The sequence below is a fragment of the Guillardia theta genome, assembly GCF_000315625.1.
Source record: "Guillardia theta CCMP2712 unplaced genomic scaffold GUITHscaffold_9, whole genome shotgun sequence".
Taxonomy (NCBI): domain Eukaryota; class Cryptophyceae; order Pyrenomonadales; family Geminigeraceae; genus Guillardia; species Guillardia theta.
This window is the reverse complement of record NW_005434665.1, coordinates 988815-1003647: the sequence shown is the minus strand read 5'-3', so window position 1 is coordinate 1003647 and position 14833 is coordinate 988815. Positions and strand designations below refer to the sequence as shown.

Here is a 14833-nt window from a genome sequence, read left to right as displayed (position 1 = left end):
CGTAGTCGACCTTCTGAGCGATACTGACGAGAATCTGTAGGGGAGATGAGAGACGAGGAGCAGAGAGAGAGCGAGGAAGAGACGAGGAGGAGGCAGCGACAACAAGGAGGAGAACCAAAATGAGGCGAACGAGACCAAAAAGACGAGGGCGAAGACAAGGAGGAGCAGGAGCAGGAGCAGGAGCAGGAGCAGGAGCAGGAGCAGGAGCAGGAGCAGGAGCAGGAGCAGGAGCAGGAGCAGGAGCAGGAGCAGGAGCAGGAGCAGGAGCAGGAGCAGGAGCAGGAGCAGGAGCAGGAGCAGGAGCAGACCTGGAATGCACATTCTCTGCTTTTTCTCGCGTGGCATTTTGTTCCAAGAATCACTTCGCCCATGACGGCTCCGATAAGCTGCCAAGTCGAGTCATCCCTCTCTTCCTGCCCTTTCTCTACCCTCCCCCCCTCCCCCGCCTCCTTGGCTCTTCCTCTTCCCTCCTCTCTCCCTCTCCTTCTCTCGTCTCTCTTCCCTGCCTTCCCTTGCTCATCTCCCACCTTCATGTAGGACACGTCAAATCCGAGATGCTCCACCAGCTTCAGGATGCACCGCAGCCGCCACTTGTTGGCGCCCGGCCAGAGCAAAGGTAGCGAATCGATCATGGCGGTCTGAGAGGAGAGTGAGATAACTGCAAGGTGGTGGAGTAGGAGCAGGAGCAGGAGCAGGAGCAGGAGCAGGAGCAGGAGCAGGAGCAGGAGCAGGAGCAGGAGCAGGAGCAGGAGCAGGAGCAGGAGCAGGAGCAGGAGCAGGAGCAGGAGCAGGAGCAGGAGGAAGGTGGGGGGGAAAGAGGGGAGCTGGTGGCGGTACATCGAACCTGGAGGTCTCCAATCTTCCTCTGCATGAGTGACGTATGTTCTTCTCCCATTAGCTGCTCCAACCATCAAATTTTGAGTTTCCTACTCCCCCTGCCCCTGCCCCTGCCCCTGCCCCTGCCCCTGCCCCTGCCCCTGCCTCTCTCACCTGCAGTAGCTTGTAAGCGCGCTTCTGCACGGATCCCGAGGGGTCGGACAGGAAGGGCGTCGAGCTCTTGAAGAGAAACTCCGAGCTCGCCTCGTCGAGCGCCGGCATGAGCGCGAGAGAGAGCTCAAGGAGCAGAACCTTGTTGGCCTCCAGCTGCCCTCCAGCTCAGAGAGCGACAAGAGAAGCGAGGGAGGGATGAAGAGGAATCAGCTGCTCCTGCTCGTGCTGCAGGGGCAGGAACAAGGGCAGGGGCAGGGGCAGGGGCAGGGGCAGGGGCAGGAGCGCACCTCAGGTTCATCGGTCATGGGGTCACCACCAGCAGCGGCAGCAGTCAGCAGCTTCTTCATCACGTTTTGAAAGAGCCCGTTGAGTCTCGAACTCTCTGTGATCTTGGCGTATTCCCCGACCGTCTCAAGCAGAAGCGGTCTCTCCTCCTGCCAGTCCCCTTCATCTCCCTCCCCTCTCCTCCCCTTCAACCCCCCCTCGCATCTCCCCCTTGTCCCTCACCTGCGAGCTTGAGGAGATGGTGTTGAACAGGATGGGGAGATAGTTCTTGGCGAAACTTGCCAGGCAAGTGAGGGAAGCTGCCGCCTCCTCTGCCGAAAGCAAGCGAGGCTGTGCTGCCCTCAGCTCCTCCTCCTCCCCCAGCACGTTCTCACCTCCTCCTCCTCCTCTTCCTCCATCGACTGATCGCTGCTGCTCAAGGTCCGCATGCTGCTCAAGGCTTAGAGGCTCGACAAGCTCGCCGCCAGCACCTTCGGATGCCGTTTAGGAGCGCGTGACAGCAGGCGGGACGCAGCGAAGGATCAGACTCGATGGCACCCCCGAGGGTTCTGGCAGCCCAGTTAGGAGGGGGAAGCGAGGGAGGAGGGACAAGGTGAGAAACAGGGCGGGCGGAGGGAGGAGGGCGGAGGGAGGAGGGAGGAGGGCGGAGGGAGGAGGGGCAGCTCACTTAGCAATAGATGGGAAGGAGGCAGCAATATCGACAGACTCGAGCATGAAAGACGGAAGCAGCCCCCATACCTGCAGAAAGTGAGGGAGGAGAAGGAGAAGGAGGAGAAAGAGGAGAAAGAGTGGGAGGATCGAGAAGGAGGAGGTGGTGATGAAGGACGAGGATCATGAAGGAGGAGAGGGAGAATTTCTTCACCTGATGGAAGACCATCATCAAGTTCTTGGCTTCCACTGGCCTTCCTTGCTCATCGGCTGCAATCGCAAGGGTCCGGAGCTTCTCCGCGAGAGGCAGGAGGTTTCTGTGTGCTCCCTCAGCTTTCACTCACCCGCATGCGCTCTTACTTCACGAAGAAGCCGAGCTTGCCTCCCCGCACGTGCTTCTTCATCGCCGGCAGCAGCCACACGTTATTTGCCTGCCCTCACCCTCAGCACAGGAGGAGGAGCAGGAGAGGCGGAAGGTGAAGGCAAGCAAAAGAAACAGAAGAGGATGAGAGCGGCGAGCGAGGCAGGGAAGGCGGAGGGGAGAGGAGTAGAAAAGGGAGAGGGGAAGGCAAGCAACGGAGACTGGGCGACTGGGGGGGAGAGCGGCAGGAAAGAGAGAGGAGAGGGAGGGTAGGGAGGGAGGGAGGAGGGAAGGGAGGAGGGAAGGGGGGAGGGAAGGGAGGAGGGAAGGGAGGAGGGAAGTCTGCGGTACCTCAGACAGGTCAGGGTGTGAAGGGTCAGAGAACAATGGAACTTGAGCAAGGAGATGCTCAGGGCCAACATTCACTATTACTGCTCCAAGAGTTTTCTCCACCTCCTCCTGAACCCTCGGCGTCATCCCCTTCTTCCCTTGCGCCGCCTGCCAAGGAGTGAGCGAGAGAAAGGTGAGGGACGGGGACCTGAAAGATCGGGAGGAGGGCATGCAGAAGTGGCATAAGGAGGAGAGACGAGCGCGCATGGAATCGATTGAAAAGACTCTGTGAGACAGCAAGGGTGCAATGCCAATGCTTCTTGAAACGAGGGTGAAGCATGTCCTGATCAAGAATGAGCTGAATGACGAGGAGTCTCTGAGCATACCACTGCATGAGACACAACAGACTCAACCACTGTAGAAGCCTTGCTGTTTGCTGCTGCCTCTTCAACAATGTCTGACTTAATGCAGACATCTGAAGGCAGAAATAAGCAAGATGCAAATAAAGATAAAGATAAAGATAAAGATAAAGATAAAGAGAAGGAGCAGGACTCAAAGCATGCTGATCACCTATTGTGTCGCACAGCAGATTAGCAGCAGCGACGGCAATTTCATCGGAGCCCGAAGGCGACGGAAGCATGTAGTCTGACACTGTAACAGCTTACCGAGATGCAGTTAGCAAGGAGGAGGTACCAGAACCGAAGACGAGGGAAGCAGCTTCTGCAGCAGCCATGGAGCTTCTCTCCTGCAGTTTTGCGACTGCCGTGAGAAGAAACCTGAAGCAAGCTACGATGCTCTCAGAGCCCGAGAGAACGTTGGGTCTGCTCGATACTCCAGCAGCAATGATCCGCGATAAGAGCTTCTCCGACCAGACAGTCTCTCCGTCTTCTTCGCCGACCTGCATCATCGAGTCCAGACAGGAGTAGACATGCTGACTCATCTTCCCGTTGTCGCTGCTCAACATCTTCACCAAGTTCTGCGCGATTGACTGGATGGCTTTAGCAGAAAAGAAGGGAGATACATCTCTTATCATTCCCAGCAGCTGCAGCGCCGTTACTGTCTCCGTGCCAGTACAAGACTTGAAGACAGAGGAGGAGAAGCTCATGACCTTGGACTCAATGAAGGATCGAGCTACCTCCACTGCCTGCCCTTCCTCCGAGATCAAACTCACGATGAACCCTTGCGCGCTTTTACGGACTTTTGGTCTCGTGTCTACAGAGTGTGAGAGGAGGAGGTCAACGATGATGGATATCTCAGGTCCGCGCCATGCCGTGGGCTCTTGACTCTTGGCAATGATGAACATGCAATGATCGCCATGTCGAGCGACTGAGGCTGAGGATGAGAAGTTTGAGATCGCCTTCCCTACCACGTCAACAAGGGATTCTAACTTATTTCGCAAAAGATTCGGTCCAACATGTTGAAGAATATGAGTGAGAAGAAAGAGGACAGCTGAGGATGTTTCTTCGTCCTGAAGCTCTGCGAGCGAGCTTAAAAGGGCTGCGGCTAAGGAAGCACAGTTCATGGCTCCCCCCCGCTCTGCAATTGCTTGTTTCACCGCATGGAGCACTGCAAGCCTAGCTCGTCCCTCTGGGCTGTTCTTCACCCTTTCAAGCTCTGTGATCATGGTCGCTAGTTGAGCAGGAAACTCTGGTCCCCCTGCTCCTCCTCCTGCCCCCCCTGACTTCCCTGCCTCCCCCTTCACTCGTCCTCCTCCACCGCTGACCTTCACCATGACCGCACGTGCACTACCTACCCCCCCTTGGGCCGAGATTCTTTAAGAGGAAGGAGGGGGTCCAATGTACCACCCGGTACTGAGGATCACTGAGTGGACCGAACGTGCCGGGCCCGCCGGGCAATGACACAAGGCCCACATCCCCGCGTTGACCTTCCGGTTGCTACCAGAGGTCAGTGAAGTGCCATGGCGTGGAGGAGAAGGAGGGAGGAGCGAAGCATGCGAGGATGAGGTCGATGAGATGACCTACCTCTGCTTCCTCGCTTGTCTCCTCCATGCTCTCTCTCCTGCTCTCTCAGACAACCCTCCTCCAAGCCTCCACTGCACCGAAGCCCACGGAAAAAGTTCAAGCAAAGGTGCCGGGACAGGAGGACGAGGCCTCGTCTCCTGTGCCGTAGCCGAGCACAAGGATGGGAGGCAGGAGCAGAAACAACTCTGCTCTCCTGACCAGTTGAAGCAATGGTACATGCAAGTGTCCATAAGCTTTGCCGGGGAGGAGAGGGCAAAGGTGGAAGACGTGCTGGGGTATGAGCTGACGGAGTACTTGTCAAACAACACCTTCCTCATCACAGCAGGAGCATCTCGAGCAGCTCACCTTCTGACCCTGCCAGGAGTGATCTGGATAGGAGAAAAAACATCAGGAAGCATGGCACATGATGACATTTTCAGCGCCATAAACGCAAGTGTCGGGCAAAGTCTGATTGATTTCAAAATATTGCTTCTTCCACATCACATGAGGTACAACAGAGAGGTTGATCAAGTGATCAAGAGCATGGTAGATAAAGAAGGCTTAGGAGACAGCGAACACATTGTCGCGCATGAGAGCAATCGTCGGGTGCTATCAGCAAGGATCAGGAGGGGCAAGGCTGCTGAGTTTGTGAGTTATGTGAGCGAGCTGGTGGATGTTTTGTCGGTGGAGGTGCAAGGAGTGTACATGGCAAGGAACCTGCTGGAAGACAAGATCTTGATGTCCGGTACAGGGCTTCAGTCCGAGATCAGCGATGGCTTGCTGCTCAAGCTGAACGGGCTCACAGGGTCTGGTCAGCTAGTCTCACTCTCCGACACCGGGCTCGACTACGACAATTGCATGCTGTGGCAGCCTTCCTTCCCCTGGTTCTGCTTGAATCCCGCTCGAGCCTTTCAAGGGCTGGGCGCATGCTCAGCGTCTGCTTATGCTGGACTGCTGGGCGAGAGAGACTTCAGTGCGTTCATTCAGATGATGCTCTTCTCAGCGAGAGATACGCACTTGCTAGACTCTGGCACAACTGCGGGAGTGCCGAGCCGATACCCTCCCTTGAATGCTCGCTTCCGAGACCGCCGTGATCGCATCGAGCGGGGCTACGTCTTCTCACTCAGAGGTGACCCGACCATTGCGCTGCTGGTCGACAGCTGGGCAGCGCTGAGAGGTCCTCTCCTCCGCACCCTGCAAGTAGGTGCACGACTATGCGCTGCTTGCGGGGGGAACGTCACTTGGAACAATGGAGTCCAGATGTTTGTCAGCAAGCAGACGTATGCATATGACGAACTTGACAATACTACCGAGCACTTGAAAACAACCGCAGGCTTCCAGTGGTCCGTGTTTAGTGCCCTGCTGGTGACAAGGTGCGATGAGCGCCTAGCAGTTGCTGACTTGGAACTTTCAGTATGAGAAATGCTTCTGCTTCTACACCTCGCTCAACTTCTCCTCGTTGGCGCCTGTGGACTACCGACATCCCTTGCCCCCCGTGCGAGAGTTTCTCTTCCAGGCGTTTGGTAACGGTAAGAGGCTGGTGAACCCATGAGACTAGTGAGAGCTTGGTTGCCAGTGCCCAATAGACCCGGATATCAAAGCCTTCAAACCGCCATGCACGAGCTCTGCAACATCACCAGAGGTACCTCGTCGGTGACTTGACAACCCTCCCGCTTATCTGTTGCTTTCATCCAGGAGGAGGAAAATACCCAAAGCCTCGTGCGATCAGGAACAGCGAGGGGGTTTTAGTCGACATATGCAAGAATGTTTCGTTTCTGAACGGCAAAGTGTCATTCAATACCTGCATGATGAATTGGGAGGGAAGGTTGTTGGAGCCTGCGCTCTCTTCATGTTTTGCCACACAATACCTTCCTGTATGCGTTCCAATCGATCACGACAACACTGACCACCTGACAGGAGCGCAAATCCGGTGGCGATGCCAAGAAGAATGCGGAGTATTACACGTACAACACAACTCTAGCATGGTGGGAGGAGTACACGCGAGTTCCTCCATTCAATCGGGTGGATCAAAGTCGACGCAAGGTTGTGGGCTATCAAGTGCAGTCAGGATGTCAACCATGTGGGATGTGCTCGAGGTTGTGGATAGACTCAAGAGATTATGACTCGGTCGTTTTCACGGATAAGATGCCAGCATTGTTACAGCCTGGACAAGTCTACGACATCTACTTGCAACCAAATAGGTGATGCGACCCTCATGCTCTTGTTCCAGTCTGATTCGATGAGCAGCAAAGATTGGAGACTTGACAGCTTTCAAGCTCGCAACCTCAATCTATACATGAACGTCTCGTTGACAGTACAAGCGAATCTCCTTGAGATGAACTCTCTCGGGGTTTGTGTGCTTGAGAATGGAGTCTATGCCGTCGGTACTTGTCCCCCTTCTATTCCCTTTTGTTCACGCTTGCAAGCAGCCGCTAAGACTGACAACTTGCGGAACCGATCCTGGTGGAATCAGAACTGCCTGAATGCCAACCGGTGGGACATGAACTACAGGTGTGAGGTTCATGTGATGGCGGGTAAGGGGCTGAGGTGACTCATAGGGTGACGACGAGCGCTGCTTCGAGCGTGTCGGAATACCAGCACCACCAAGTCATCGATCCTCTCCGCCAGTCAGCTGATGGATGGCGCCTCCTGGTGTGGAACAACGGCAGCTCCCCTATCCTTCACACGGCTGCTCTCCAGCTCTTCACTCGATCGACCAACTGCAGTGACAAGCAGGACGGTCAAGACCTGCTGGACGAGAACACTCACTCGCTTGACCTTGGCAACCGAAACACGAACGCGGTTGCAGCAGATGACGTCTGCTACCTGAGGAACGAGACTTACTGTGACAACACCTATGACTCGGGTAGGCAACTAGACCTCTGCAATGTCTGTGGGGGACATTGCTTTCCCCCGCGATGTTCCATGCAGCACTGCATGGGAGCTGATCAAGGTGAGGATTTTAGAAGATTCGATGGTGACAAGTGACTTGATGGGTCAGCGATCATGCGCATTCGAAACCTGGACCTCTTCCCCTACGGAACTGTCTCCAAGACGTTTGCACTTGCAGCGATGACAGAAGCTGATCGAGTCTGCCCGTCTCCGTCGGGCCCGCAGGTCGCCTGCTCACCAACCTGGTGCAATACGTCCGGGTGGTGTGGAGCAAGGAAAGAAACGTACCTCGTCTCGACGGACTTCCTGACGGCTGAAGCTGGAGGGCTCTACACCTTCGGCTTCAAGCAGCTGCTGTTCGAGTCTTCTGGGCTCAATCGAACTCTCAAGTTGACCGTGAAGCTGCTGGGGCGGCCCGTCGACACCTCGAGCTCGACACGTCAAGGAGGCGTAGGCGACATCGCTCTGCCGTCGTGGTTTGCGCTCAGTCCCGGTGAGCAGACGAACATGCATGGCCAAGGGTCGGAGGTGATGGATGTGAGGCAGGTGTGAATGGAAACCAGTCGTACTATGCAACCTTTGAGGGGAGAAACTACTCCGTTCCCTTCAAGAACAGAACCCAGGTAGAGATAGTGATGGACGAAGGAAGCCTTCAGAGCGCCCTCTCCTACTTTCAATACACTCCGGCTCCCGACATGGGAACCTCGCTCAACCGACGCCAGTCGATGCTCGAGTTCAACCTGCAGGTCCTCCGCAAGGACGGGTCTGCCTACCTGGGAGTCCAGGTGAAGTTCAGGTGGGCTGCTCGAAGAGCCTGTGCAAGTGACATGCTGAGCAGGATCGATACCCTGCTGGAGTCCAGGCGGTCACGTGCAAAGGCGGCTTTGCTGGAGCAGCTTGCGATACGATGGACCCCCCAATGACGGTGGTGGTGACGATCAACCCACAGCAGTCGGGGCAAAGAGTCGTCCCTCCCGGGCTCCAGAGAGGTTTTGCTTCCTCCTCCTGCTCGTTGACTGTCAGTGAAGATGGTGGCAGGAGGACGGCGGCTGAAGCTGAGCAGGGGAGGGCACGGAACCCACGTGGCGACGAGCATGGCAGGGAAGGCACTCAATCCTGATTCGTCTCCATCCAGACTCGAGCAGTTCGATGGCTTAGCTCCCGACTCCAAAATTTTCTTTGTGGACATCGCGGATTCAGGCAGTCTGTTCTTGACCCCACCTGACATCGGGGATGCTCTCCTCTCCTCCGCGTATGGAGCTGGCTCTCGTGTCTTCGTCAACCCCTGGACATGTGAGGACTATCTGTGGTGGAAGCAGCAGGTGCCTCTGTCTCGTGCTCCGCTCTTGCCGCAATGACTGTTGCTTTAGGACAAGTCCTTCGACCCAGCTCAGTCGGTTGCGGGTGATTACAAGATCAACGAATTGCCCAGCATCTGCAACCGATACACAGTCGACGCATGGAGCATCGATGATTTTGTCTCGAGGCATTCAGATATGCTGGTGATCTTTCCGGCGGGTGACAATGGACTCTATGGAGACAACACGATCAGCTCCCCAGGCACCTGTAAGAACTGTTTGACAGTGGGAACATCTCAGTCGTGGATCAAGAACATGATTGCAGCAACAGATCTAGATGATCCAAGCTGCCGGTGATCGAACAATGTCGAACCTTGCTTGTTGACAGTGACTAGTCTTCTTTGCAGGCCCGCTGACTGTTCTCACAATGTCGATCAAACCAACACTTGTGCTAATCCCGCACGTGCAGTCTATGGAGAGCCGTCTTGTTGTAAGGATCGCTACCTGACTGAGAACTTCGGTGCAGAAGCGATGGACGCAACGTCGGGCAGAGGGTATGGGGTCTCGCAGCAGGCGGCTTCCTCCAGCATCTTCTCTTCTCTCGACCAGCTTCAGTTTGCTCGGGTCAAGCCAGAGCTCGTGGCTCCAGGCGTGAACGTGATCGCGGGCCGGTCAGACGGGAATCCCATCTCGGGGGGCAACAAAGGCTGCAGGTGCTGCGACAACGCGTCCAAGAGTGAGTCGTACCTCGTTGCGAGGTCAGGGTCTTCATCGTCAGCTGCCAAGGTCGGGGCTCTAGCCGCCCTCGTCCGGCAGTACTTCGAAGATGGCTTCTACCCCCTCGGGTTCCGGGGGCTCGGCAGTCGACTTTCCCCCAGCGCCGCGCTAGTCAAGGCGATGCTGGTGACAGCCGCGGCCCCCCTAAGGCATGTGCTCAATCAGTCGGGAGGGGACCTGAATCAAGCCCACCTCAACCCCTGGCCCAGCCGTTTCTTCGGGTTCGGGATCCCTTCGCTTGACAAGGTCCTTCCCTTGGGAATTGCTGAAGCAACTCGCTCAAGCGCCTCCTCCACAGAGATCCAGCCTCCCGTTGACTTAACGTGCGAGTGCACTGGGCAAAACAAAGAGCTGTTCAGAAGCAGCGCAGGCTCTGAGAGATTCAGCAAGGATTATGGTACCTCATGCCAACCATGGAATAGTATGGAAGATGGTCGTTCGCAAACCTGCAGTACCATCTTCTCTTCCAATCCCTCGGCAAGACCCGTTCCCCTCGGGGTCGGATATTCGTCTGACTTGGATGAGACGTGCTGCATTTCATGGTAGGAATCTCACTCCGCATGCCATACACTGACACCTGTCGGTCCCAAGGTGTTTTGTCAATAGCTCGTGTCCTTCTAGACAAGTCTTCAAAGAAATCCCGACGATGTTCTACTCTTCAGAAGTCTGTGCACAAAATTTGAGTAAGATCAGCTCATGTCCGTACAAAACAAAGCGCAAGACGTTTCGCATGATCGCTTTAGATCATGACATAGTTTCCATCCCGTCAAGTTGTGTCTCTGACTTCAACCAGGTAGTTGTCGATCGCTCTTTGTTGCTTGAGGCTCACTGCTGTCCAGTCACAATCCCCGAAGTTTTGCCTTGGAGGCCCCAACATTGCACAGTTGTGCAGGTCAAACAGTGATTGTGGGGCGAGCTTTGAGTGCGGAAACAACGATCTGATCGTTTACTGTCAACGATTGCGCGACGTGACGCGGTGCTGGGATCTGGCGTCTCATGCCTGCCAGTATGCCTCGTTCGAACCTTCCTTCAGCTTCAAGAAGGGATCGCTGTCGCTGAATGAGACTGTCATGTACAACTTCTCGATCTATGCAGCTTCATCGGGAAGCCCCTTGACTGTGACGTTGGCGTACACTGATGCTCCAGGCTCTATGGGTGCCCCGGCAGTGCTGGTCAACAACCTGGACTTGATGCTGGAGGTCACCCCGATCATGATGACGTCACCGGAGGGAACCAAGCCTCTGTCCGACTATCCGCGAGATCGCAGCAGACGTCAAGTGTACTGGGGAAACGGGGCTGTCGGAGGCGACGCTGTCAACAATGTGGAGGCTGTCAGGCTGTCGAACCTCTCAGCCAGCGAGGTGCTTGTCAAAATCTCTGCAACCTCCCTGCGCGGCAGCTCGCCGAACGCCATGAACAGCGACATGTGTCAGCCCTTCGCGTTGGTGATCCTCGGCGACCTCGACCAGAAGCTTCTCAGCAACCCTCTCCAGCTGTCCACCATCCCCAGCTCTCTGCCAGTTGGCATCTGCGGTCGCTTTCCAAAGCACCTCGAGACCTCGCCGGAGTGGTGGACGGCTGGTCGCATCGCAGCTGTGGTGGTGTCGGGCTTCTGCTTCCTGGTCTTGCTCTTCATCTCGATCCGATGCTACCGGCGCGTGAAGCAGCTGAAGGAAGAGGAGGAGACGGTGAATGCCGACTCGAACATAGGGATAAAGTACAGGACAGATGTCGAGCCAGCTGAAGAAGAGTTGGGAGTAGCACAAGCTGGGGGGATCGACTTCATCGTCCTTGATGAGAGTGCAAGCTCTATCGACAACTACTACGCGGGTCTGCCTATCGTCATCCTGGAGGGAGCGGGAAGTGGAGAGGTCTTGGCGCGCAAGAGTCGCAGCGGCGCTGACGAGACTGCAGGAGAGCGTCATTGAAAGCTACTTCGGACTGTCGAGGAAAGCTCTTGTGGAGTTTGAGGTGCCTGTGGCTTCGGGTAGTCAGTATAAGATCTTGACCAAAGACAGAGAGCCGTCGGGATACAAGGTCTCCTCTCTCTCTCTCTCTCTCTCTCTCTCTCGAGTCAGAGCGTCTGACATGGGGCAGGTGGGCAGCCTGGGCTACGTCACGTCCAAGAGAGCCGGGGCGAGCGGGAGGGACTGGATGGTCCAGAAGCAGAAGGAGACGGTGGAGCAGGCGAGGCGACGGCACGGGAATCTGAAGCGGGAGGAGCTGGAGGAGATGGCGATCGGAGCTGGGAGTCACCAACGCAGCACCCGCGAACAAGTCGACGCGATACGACACGGGAAGGCCATCGGGAAGCATATGAGCAGCCAAGCTATCTTTGACACGGCGTTGCCCGATGAGCGAGGGAGGATCGTGCACTTCAAGTCTGACGACATGATATCCTACGAGCAACGAAACTCGTCTAAGTTCAAGGCTCCTGTACGCTCCTCTCTGCTCTTGCTCCTCTTTCACCTCTCCTGCTTTTATACTTGCTGGAGTCAGCTGATGGTGCCTTGACAGTCTGCGGGATCTCGTTTAGACGCCGGCGAGTCTCAAGCGCCTCCACCCCTCAGGAGTAGCCGGGCTCTCTCGCGACAAGGTCTGCTGCTCTCCCGCCTCCTCTTCTGAATCTCCTTCAGTGCACAAGCCGGCTGTGACCGCACACACCTGGGAGGTGGAGGCGACGGCAGCCTTGTCGCCCGGCAAGTCGGAGCCACTGCCAGACACAGCGAGGGGCATGGTCACAGCCACGCTGTTCACCACCGCGAGAAACAGAACGAGAAGGTCAAACTTTGGAAGTACAAAAGAAGAGAAGCCAGAGGGGGAGGGTGGGGGAGAGAGAGAGTGCTTGCTTTGAGCTGTCAGGTCGTTGAGTCTGTCTAGATGCTCAGTGTTGTCTTGTATCAAAAGCGGCTTTATTCTTGTATCTGAAGTATCTAAAACAGCTTGACTCTTGTATCTAAGACAGCTTTACTCTTGTATCTGAAGTATCTGGGACAGCTTGACTCTTGTATCTGAGACAGCTTTACTCTACCTCAGGTTGCTGATGGCTCAAGGGGTTGACTCCCTTGCTTCTTGACAAGATACACTTGTCCTCGTATGAACTTTCCGTCCTGACACGCTCAGTCACACCTAGACCCCCCCCCTCCCCCTCCTCTGACTTGAATCCCAAGAGTGCAGCCGCTGATCTCCTCCACCTGCATGTGCAGTAGAACTGAGAAGAGAAGAGAGGCCCAGCACAAGGGAGCACCTCAAGTTGACTGAGACCACAAAGTCTCTTCACCTGCTCCTCCGCATGGCTGAACCGCGCGTTCCTGCTCAGCCTTGCAAGAGCCTTACCTCTCTCCTTGGCTCCCTCCTCCCTCCTCAAGCCCACCTTGTCGCGTCAAGTTCTGCTTGTTTCCTCCGTGAAACTTCAGCGTCGGCAGCAGGAGGAGCCTCGACAGTGAAGAGAAATCTGACACTCGCTCAACTCTCATGCTGCTCGTGGCCATGCTCTTTGCGCTTATACCTGCCGCCTTGTCGCATACATCTGTGAGCAAGGGCGAGGATGGGCTGGAGGTCGGCGATGTAGGGGAAAACGTCTCCTGTGCTCACGTGAAAAGAGGCAGACAAACATCAAGCAGGACCAGCGAGAATAAGATCGAAGCTTTCTGCCTGCTGCTTGGAAAGGAACCGAGCTGAAGGAGCCAGGGTGATTCTCTTGCGCTCCTCCATTTCCCACCTACCTGCCTCCTCCTTTTCCACCCTATCGTAAATGTTTTTCTCCTCTGCCACCTTGCACATCTCCTTTGATATATCACATCCAATCATCTGCACCTTAGCATCAGCCCCCGGCCCCTCCTCCTCCTTCCCTTTCCTTCTCTTCGTGACCCTCTCCCTCTTCTTACCTCTCGACAAGCTGATCTGAAGACGGCACCACATGATCCTGTGCCGCAACCAAGATCGGCAGCTCTGAGACCCAGGGAAGGGAACTCTGCTCCTCTTTCAGCTCTCGGACTTGTCGACTGCCATCAGCTCAGTTCACCTCCAGCCCGTTGCACCTGACCTGCTCAGCGTCGGGGAAGAGACTGACAGGCTTCTGCGTCTCCTCCAGCACAGCCACGCCTGTCATCCTCTTGCTGAGCATGCTTACCATCGTTGCCGGACCTGCCGAATGAGCAAGTCAGCTTGAGGAGAGAGGGGGTGGAGGAGACGTGCCGGTGTAGGAGAGGGCGGGGAGGATATCCCTGTCGTAGCGCTCGGCGATGGAGTCGAAGAGACTCTCGACGTAGTCCTGAGGAAGCGAATTTCGACCCCACGAGCCTGCCCCTTTGTTACCTCCACTACCAGCTCCCCTCATCCCCGCTCGCTCCTCCTCCACCATCAGCATGCAGGCCTTGACCGTCGCTCTGTCCTCCCCTTGCTGTCCTCACCTTCAATGACGGCAAGAAGAAGTCGACTTTGACTGTCCGAGGGATTCACCTGCTTCTTGTCACTCGCCCCCATGGCCTCTTCTCTCTCCATCTTCCACACTCTCCTTCCTACGTCTCATCTTCCTCCTTGTATCTCAACCCCCTTCCCTGCCCAGTTGTGCCGTTGCAGCCTTCGCCCCGGCTCCTTCCCCCCAAACTACCGGCACCACAACTTCACGTCCATCTCTCTTCTTTTTGTTCCTCCTGCTGCAGCATACCGCAAGGGCCTTCTTTAACATGTCACTCGCTGCTGCCATTTTGCCCTATCAAGTGGTCACAAACGAAATTGGAGAAGAGAACCGGGGCAGAAAGAAGGGAAGGGAGGAGAAAGAAAAGGTTGAAAAAACCAATAAAGATGGAAGCAGGAGAGGTAAGAGCAGAGGGTCGGGCAGGAGAGGTAAGAGCAGAGGGTCGGGCAGGAGAGGTAAGAGCAGAGGGTCGGGCAGGAGAGGTAAGAGCAGAGGGTCGGGCAGGAGAGGTAAGAGCAGAGGGTCGGGCAGGAGAGGTAAGAGCAGAGGGTCGGGCAGGAGAGGTAAGAGCAGAGGGTCGGGCAGGAGAGGTAAGAGCAGAGGGTCGGGCAGGAGAGGTAAGAGCAGAGGGTCGGGCAGGAGAGGTAAGAGCAGAGGGTCGGGCAGGAGAGGTAAGAGCAGAGGGTCGGGCAGGAGAGGTAAGAGCAGAGGGTCGGGCAGGAGAGGTAAGAGCAGAGGGTCGGGCAGGAGAGGTAAGAGCAGAGGGTCGGGCAGGAGAGGTAAGAGCAGAGGGTCGGGCAGGAGAGGTAAGAGCAGAGGGTCGGGCAGGAGAGGTAAGAGGAGAAGGCTTCTGTTCACCATCTGCCTCAGG

At 56.1% G+C, this 14833-nt stretch overlaps 2 protein-coding genes across 2 annotated transcripts; both read right to left on the bottom strand.

Annotated features, from left to right (window-relative positions):
* Positions 1 to 628: 628 nt before the first annotated feature.
* Positions 629 to 3917, bottom strand: GUITHDRAFT_134032 (hypothetical protein; the record flags this gene model as incomplete). The annotated part of the gene is made up of 14 exons (XM_005839269.1): positions 629 to 658; positions 845 to 898; positions 991 to 1143; positions 1278 to 1424; positions 1498 to 1605; positions 1650 to 1704; positions 1746 to 1823; positions 1943 to 2013; positions 2138 to 2240; positions 2284 to 2354; positions 2636 to 2782; positions 3001 to 3089; positions 3185 to 3265; positions 3308 to 3917. 14 exons carry the CDS (start codon positions 3915 to 3917, stop codon positions 629 to 631), a joined length of 1797 nt encoding a protein of 598 aa, XP_005839326.1.
* Positions 3918 to 11561: 7644 nt separating this feature from the next.
* Positions 11562 to 14045, bottom strand: GUITHDRAFT_161375 (hypothetical protein; the record flags this gene model as incomplete). Its single annotated transcript, XM_005839268.1, has 14 exons — positions 11562 to 11581; positions 11642 to 11978; positions 12060 to 12138; positions 12179 to 12652; positions 12701 to 12736; positions 12790 to 12862; positions 12916 to 12996; positions 13051 to 13126; positions 13169 to 13219; positions 13268 to 13352; positions 13430 to 13546; positions 13588 to 13688; positions 13860 to 13944; positions 14004 to 14045. The coding sequence occupies 11 exons, from the start codon at positions 14043 to 14045 to the stop codon at positions 12575 to 12577; spliced, it is 825 nt and encodes a 274-aa protein (XP_005839325.1). The 3' UTR covers positions 11562 to 11581; positions 11642 to 11978; positions 12060 to 12138; positions 12179 to 12574.
* Positions 14046 to 14833: the final 788 nt, after the last annotated feature.